At 33.5% G+C, this 8,031-nt stretch overlaps 1 protein-coding gene across 1 annotated transcript in view; it reads right to left on the reverse strand.

The window, feature by feature from the left end:
• MRPS35 (mitochondrial ribosomal protein S35) overlaps nucleotides 1-8,031 on the reverse strand; it is a 36,196-nt gene that overhangs the window by 17,792 nt on the left and 10,373 nt on the right. The window contains exon 4 of the mRNA XM_008569426.1: nucleotides 26-135. Coding sequence (XP_008567648.1) covers nucleotides 26-135 — 110 coding nt within the window. The remainder of the gene's footprint in view (nucleotides 1-25; nucleotides 136-8,031) is intronic.

The raw sequence follows: 8,031 nt of genomic DNA on the forward strand, positions 1-8,031 counted from the left end.
ACTGGTCTGCTGAACTTTTGTTTACCTATCTGTTTTGATGGTAAGTACATCTGTGGTCTTGCAGTATCGCTCTCCTACAAGTTTAATAAATTTCTTCTTTGCGTGATCATCTAAATTCAAACTGGAAAGTTTAACCTTAAAAATACCAAAAAAAAATTATTTGAAAAAATTACTTCATATACTTCATTTAATTTTAAAAAGTAGCAATGTTATGATGTTAACATTAAACCCACTAAAAAGAAAACTTTCAAACTCCTTTCTATATGGAGGTAGCAGTTACTTTCTTAAATAAATGAAATTATGCTGCTTATAAGTACCACTAAAAAATTAAACTCAATTACTGTCAGTAAAACTGGAATACAGAAATAAATGAATAAAACATAAGGCTGTAAGAATTTTTTTACCATGTAATTATGAGACCTATATCATTGCAATTAGCTTGGGGACATTTATTTTTAAAAGCTATAGCTATTTCATGGAGGCTGGACTATAGCATCGGAGAAGAATAAAAACATCTGAAATAATTCAGCTCAACATTTTTTAAAATGTTAAACTAATTCCACAGACGGCAAAAAGATTTTTTTTTTTTTTTGGCAAGTCAAATGAAGCAGTGGGAAAGCATTTTTTTAAAAAAGCTATTTCTGTTGAATACATTTAGAAAATACTGAGTTCAACTGGGTTCTTTACGGCAGTATTTCTTAGAACAGGCAATATGCTAAAAAAGCACCTTGATATTTCAAGATGGAAGGTAGGTATGTAATGATTTTCAAATTTGTTTGACCTCACTACTTTTCAAGGAACAGTTCACAGAATTAGTCTTCCTTAAGAAATATTCTGGGAAATGCTGGACTAAATAAACACACTTTTTAATTTGCAGAGATTTATGGCATGGGCTGAAAGTATTATCTACAGATGAATGGATTTGACATAGGAAAACAGGTTACATTAGACTATAAAATACAGTTAAATAAGGTAAAGCATAGATTAATTTTCCATGGAGAGCATTAAGAATAAGAAAGAGTTGTAACTGCATGAAGAGGAAAAATGCTAAACAGGATTTTGAAATCCCATATGGTCCTTCTCTCTAGCTTCAGAAACCTTGCACTTTCCTCAAGACACCACAGCATAGTAGCCTATTTATTTTCCCATTTTTCCCACTGAATTGCAAACCCATGAGGGCAAGAATGATGTCCACCTTGTTCTTGGCAATGTCCTAGCACTTAAAAAGCATGCAACACTATTTGCTGAATAAATACATACATTTTAAAAGGGAGGATATATATATATTTCTTAAAGCACCGTGAATTTTATTTGAACTAGAAAAAAGAGAAAAAGAACTCAAATTGTACAAATATTGAGTATTAAGGATCAATCCAATAGAATGTTCATAAGTTGCAGACAATGTGAATTACCAGAGTCTTCTGGAGTAGAGGTTATCAACAACCAGATTATCAGCTTAATAAGTAAAATAAGCCAACTATAAGAAAATAATAAAATGTAGCTACACTATGATTCTAGTTAGGCAAATATATGCACATATGTATGTACACAGAGACAGAAAGAAAAGTAAATTGTTTTTACATTAGGATAGTGAGAATGTGGTGATTTTTCCTTTTAAAACTCCCTCCATGGCTAGCTGGTTAGCTCACTTGGTAAAGCATCATGCTGATAACAAGATCAAGGGTTTGGATCCCCATACTGGCCAGAGGCCAAAATAAAAACTCCTTTCAATAAAATCGTAACAATGTTAAACCACAAGTTAAAAAATTATTTAAACTTAAGTGTTCTAGCTTTTTATGTAAGACGTGGTCAAAAATAAAAAGTGGCAGCAATGCTGATCATTACTGTAACTGCTTTAAAACTCATATTCATATTAATATTTTAATGTTCAAAAACTAGATACAATTTATGCCAGAAATCATAAATAGTTCAGAAACAGTTGTGTGGTACACTCACGCCACCTGCTAGCACTCAATGGCACTGCAAAAGTGGAGTCTTTACCTGGACTAACAGTCTGACTTCAAGTTTGAATGGCATTCATTGTCTCTCCTTTACCAAAATTCAAAAGAATCCTTAGACTTTTTCTCTCAAGTTGTTATATTTCAACAAATTGATATTGCACTATTAACATTATCCCCCAAATAATATTAATATTCCAAATCATAGGAGGTTGTGCTTTTATGTGTGTATCTTCAAATGCTTATATTTTAACACAGAAAGAGCTACATAAATTGAGAAATGTCTAAATATATAAAATATTTTTTCTATATGCAAGTATGGTGCGGTTAAAGAACACTGGCTATTACACATAAAACAAGAATTAGTTTTTATTTCTAAATTTGCCACTTGCTATGTGACCTTAAATCATTTCATCTCCTTGAAACTGAGTTTCTTCAAAACCACTTAATTCACGGATTTTTATCAGGAATAAATGAGTAAAAGTAAAATCTACACAAAGTTTAAAGTAAAGACCTACATAAACATAAGTTTTTATTTCTACTTGTATGACTATCAAGAAAAACACTGTACTACCTTTCTTTCTCCGAATTTAAAAATTCAAATATCTCTACATAGTATTTTATATTTGATTACCCTCAAAATATTGGTTTAATCATGCTGGACTGTACATACTTTAGTCCCACTGTTTTATTTACTTTTACTCTTAAACTACAGGACATCATCCAGGACACCACCACTGAGCCTCGACAGTCAGAAAGTAGAGTGAAAAGAGTCCAGAAAGGCAGACATGAGCCAGGCAGAGGGGATATAGGGAGCAAAGAAGGTACCACATGGTGGCACAAGACACAAAAAAGAGACAACAGAAAGCATGATATAAGTGATACCTGGTGGCATACTTCAAATAAAGCAATGAAATTATTTTTGTGTGAAATAAAATATGCAAACCTAGAACCAGCAGAGACTTTAGATATCTATTCTAGTACTGCAGACTAGGCCCACAAAAAGTGAGGCATAGAACATGAATTAGAATCTAGGTTCCCTGGGCCGGCCTGGTGGCGCACTGCTACAGTGCGCCGCTTGGGAGCGTGGCGGCGCTCCCGCCGAGGGTTCGGATCCCACATACAGACCGGTTCCCGCTCACTGGCTGAGCAAGGGGCGGGCGCAGCACCGAGGGTTGCGATCCCATTGCCGGTCCCGGTCCGGTATGGGCGCGACACTGAGGGTTGTGGTCCGTTGCCGGACACGAAAAAAGACAAAAAAAGGAAGAAAAAAAAAAAAAAAAAGAATCTAGGTTCCCTGACTGTGAGTTCAGAGACTTATCATCACACAATATAAAGCTCAACAACTGTTGTTACTGTTATCATTATTATGAAAAATAGGTAACATTTAAGAAGTTCTTAAAAGTATATCAGGAATTACTCCATAAGCACTTTATATATTAACCTGTGGAATGATGTAAGCCTGGTGAAATTTTAAGTTCTTTTTCTTTTTTTCTTTTGTTTACATGAATTTTCTAAATTTTATATAGTAAACATGTATTATCTTTTGTGATTCTACTATATTTTCAATCTAAAAACATAAATATATTGTTTTGACATTTAAACTATTCTATGGAATAAAAAAAGGCTGGAAAGCTTCATAAATTCATTTCAAAAGATGGTACAACCTTGATACCAAAACTTAGCAAAAAAAGAAAATTACAAATCAATCATAGGTTTATCATTGAAGAAAATTCTAGAGAGTAAAGTCTGTCTATTTGTTAGCACATAATGTAAAAATGGTTGCATAGATTTTCAACACATTTTTCAGTATACTTAGAATGTTCTGTCTTAAAATACAGGGTACACAGAGTACAAAAATGAAATTTTTGTGGGTCCTAGAAGGCACCTCAAAGAGGTGGGCAGTCATCCTCTATATGAATCAAAAGTACATTAATCAGGGCTCCTTGGGGAAATGGCTGATTCTAGGACTGGAACAGGGAATACATGAGCCCAGATCATTTTATAGTGCCAGAAAATAAGGAAGTGTTTAAAAAACAAATAAGGGGGGGTATGGCAAAGGAACAGAAGAGCCAATTGAAAGACTTTCCATTGGCTAAAGTTGGAATAACTTGAGCAACAAAATAAATAACATATTACTGGATTATAACCCAAAGTATAAAATAAATAACCAGGAGTCCATACTAGCATACATAAATGATTAAATAAATAAATAAATAAATGGGATAGAATAGACAAATCTTTCATACAAAGAATTACAAATAATTTATGTGATACTTATCCCTCAAGGGGGTTCAGCATAACTCCTGACTCCTTTAACTGGGCTTTGCATAAAGACTTCCTTCTAAAGAGTACCGTATAGGAAGGAGGGGGAAAAAGAGTAATTTCACAGTGGAGAAAACTGACAAATACTACCTCAACCAAGTGATCAAGGTTAGCATTATAAGTGACAAGTCATGTTCATAGCCTATACCCCTGATATGATATAATGAGAATGGCACTTTACTTCCCCCAAACACATAACAAATTGAAGGACAGTCTACAAAATATATAACTAGTATGTCTCAAAACTGTCAATGTCATCAACAACAAGTAAAGTCTGAGAAACATCACAGCCTAACATCTTAGAGCCTAAAGAGACATGATGACTAAATGTATATTGAAGGACAGTCTACAAAATATATAACTAGTATGTCTCAAAACTGTCAATGTCATCAACAACAAGTGAAGTCTGAGAAACATCACAGCCTAACATCTTAGAGCCTAAAGAGACATGATGACTAAATGTAATGAGGTACCCTAGACGGGATTCTGGAAGAGAGAAAGGACATAAGGCAAAAACTAAGGAAATCTGAATAAAGTATGGACTTTAATAACAATGTATCAATATTGATTCATTAGTTGTGACAAATGTACCACAATATAATGTAAGATGTTAACAATAGGAGAAACTGGATATGAAATATATGGGAACTCTCTGTAGTATTCTTGAAAATTTTCTGTAAATTTAAAACTATTCTAAAGTAGTTTAGTTAAGAAACAGTACATCAGGTAACTGCTGCATGACTGCTTTGTGAAAAAGATAATACCATGTGTATCAAGACTTCCTTGACAATAGAAACAGTGATTTCAAATACTAAATTAGAAGTTACTAGGGCAGACCCTTGGAAATGCAATGGCATGTGGCATACTCCAAGTGAGTGTAAGAGCAGTGACTTGTTTCTCCAAAGCAATATGGGATTTCGACTAATAATTGTAAATAAAATACTAGCAAAGCAATCAGCAGTAGAGTGAAAAGAATGATATACCAGGAACTGAATCAGGGTTCAGAAATGCTTCTGTATTGAGAAACCTATTAATGTAATTCATTACTTCAATAATGCAAACAAGATCATTTCAAAAAATGCTAGTAAACCCGGACTAGGATACAAAAATAAAGATGATTATCTCAAACTGAAATCCTACCTCATACTAAACACTAGAGGCACAGCCATAAATTATGGAACAGCATAAAGACTAACAAATATCATTTTAGAAATTTTATCTAAAGCAAAAGACAAAAAAATAAGCTATAGATATTTAAAAAGGGAAATTAGAACTACATCATTTATCAACTACTTCCTGAGAAATTTCTGAAAGAATCAACTGAAAATTCCTAACATCTAGACTTTGGTCTCTAATATCATTGTCCACTAGCACGTATCAGGGCTCCTTGGAGAAATAATTGATTCCAGGTCTGGGATAAGGAATACATAAAGTGAGCCTGGGCCATCTTGTTGTGCCAGAATACAGGGAAACTTTCAAAAGCTAATGGAATTATAACAAAAGAACCAACTTAATAGCTCTCCCACTGGCCAAAGTTAAGACACATTTTGAGTATCAAAAAGAATGATTTTACTTTATCAAAACTTACTGAATATATCAACCCACAGATGACTCGTTCAAGGGAAAAGTAAAACAACAACAAAAAACACAACTTTATAATGGAACGATCAGGTTTTTAGGCTCTTAACCAAGTACTCAATTTTAGCATACTACGAATGAGGAAACTAGACTTTTATGTGTCCCCTGATGCAATATAAAATATGTAGCAACATCTATAAAGTATTCTTGTAAAAAAATTTAACTGGAATCTAATCAGTCTTTTAAACCTAACATCCAATTTATATGAAATAACAGGAGATAGAGAAATAGGGTAAATGACATCAAGACACAGTCAAACATATTCAGAAGGTAGGAAATGCTACAGGATACTTGTCTCTTTAACAAGTTGAATTCATTGGGGGGGAGGGGAGATCATTTGCTTCTCCGAATGACATAAGAGACATCACAACTGAATGCAATGGTCTTTGAGTGGATTCTGGCTTAAACAAAAGAACTACAAAAGCATTTTAGTAAGACAATTAGGGAAATTTGAGTGTGGAGTAGGTATTTTAGATGATATTAGGGAACTATTGATAATTCTAGATGTGAATTAATAGTATTAGATGTGTTAATATATTGAAATTAGATGTATCAATAGTATTGAAATTAAGTAGGAAAATCTCCTTAGCTTTTAGGTAACACTCTAAAGTATTTTAGTGTGAAATGTCAGGTCTCAGTAATTTTAAAGTACTTAAACTAAATGTGTGTGTGTGTGCATGTGTATGAAGCAAATGTGCGAAAATATTAATTACTAAATCAAGGTGCCATGTGTATGTGTGTTTATTATACTATTCTCTAACTCTCTGTACATTTGAAATTTTTCATAATAAGATGTTCAGAGAAGAGAATTTAGTAAATTTTACTTGATCTAAACTTACTGAATATATCGAGTGAAAAGTTAAAAGATAACTACACGATTTTCAACAAGGGTGTCAAGACAATTCAGTGGGGGAAATGAATAGCCTTTACAACAAATGGTGCTAGGACAACAGGCAAAAGAATGAAGTTGGACCTACCTCACACACACATAATCATTAACTAAAAATGGATCATAGACCTAAATGCAAGAGTTAAAACTACAAAACCCTTAAAAGAAAACATAAGAGTTTCATGATATCAAATTAGAAAATGGTTTCTTAGATATGACACCAAAAGCATGAGACAAAAGAAAAAATACATAACTTGGACTTTATCAAAATTAAAACCTTTGTATTTAAAAAAGGACACCATTAAGAAAGTCAGACGACAAATCACAGAATGACAATATTTACAAATCATATATCTGATAAAGGACTGATATCCTGAATATATAAAAACACAATTCAACAGTAAAAAGATAACTCAACTAAAAAATGGGCAAAAGATTTGAATAGACATTTCTTCAAAGAAGATATACAAATAGTCAATAAGCACATAAACAGATGCTCAACATCATTAGTCATTAGGGAAATGCAAATCAAAACTACAATGAGATACCACTTCACAGCCATCAGAATGACTAAAATTAAAAAGAGAGGAAATAACAATCACTGGTGATAATGTGGAGAAACTGAAACACTTAAAGTTACTGACCAAATTGTAAAATAGTATAGCAACTTTGGAAAATAGTTTGGCAGTTCCTCAAAATGTTAAACATGAGTTACCATGAGACCCAGGAATTCCACTCTTAGGTATATACCCAAGAGAACTGAAAACATATGTCCACACAAAAACCTGTACATGAATGTTCATAACAACATTATTCATAATAGTCAAAAAGCAGAAACAACCCAAATGTCTACCAACTGACGAATGGATAAATAAAATGTGGTATTATCCATAAAATAAAATATTATTTGGCAATAAAAAAGGATGAAAAACTGATACATGCTACAACAGATGGAAACATACTGAAACATATACCAATTAAAAGAATACATATTGGGCCAAGCCCGTGGCGCACTCGGGAGAGTGTGGCGCTGGGAGTGCAGCAGCGCTCCCGCTGCGAGTTCGGATCCTATATAGGGATGACCGGTGCACTCACAGCGCTCACTGGCTGAGCGCAGTGCGGCCGGTCTCAAAAAGGACAAATAAATAAATAAATAAATAAAATAAAATAAATAAAAAATATGGGGCCGGCCCGGTGGCGCACTGCTATAGTGCGCCGCTT

This window comes from Galeopterus variegatus, unplaced genomic scaffold (assembly GCF_000696425.1).
Source record: "Galeopterus variegatus unplaced genomic scaffold, G_variegatus-3.0.2 Scaffold496, whole genome shotgun sequence".
Lineage (NCBI taxonomy): Eukaryota > Metazoa > Chordata > Mammalia > Dermoptera > Cynocephalidae > Galeopterus > Galeopterus variegatus.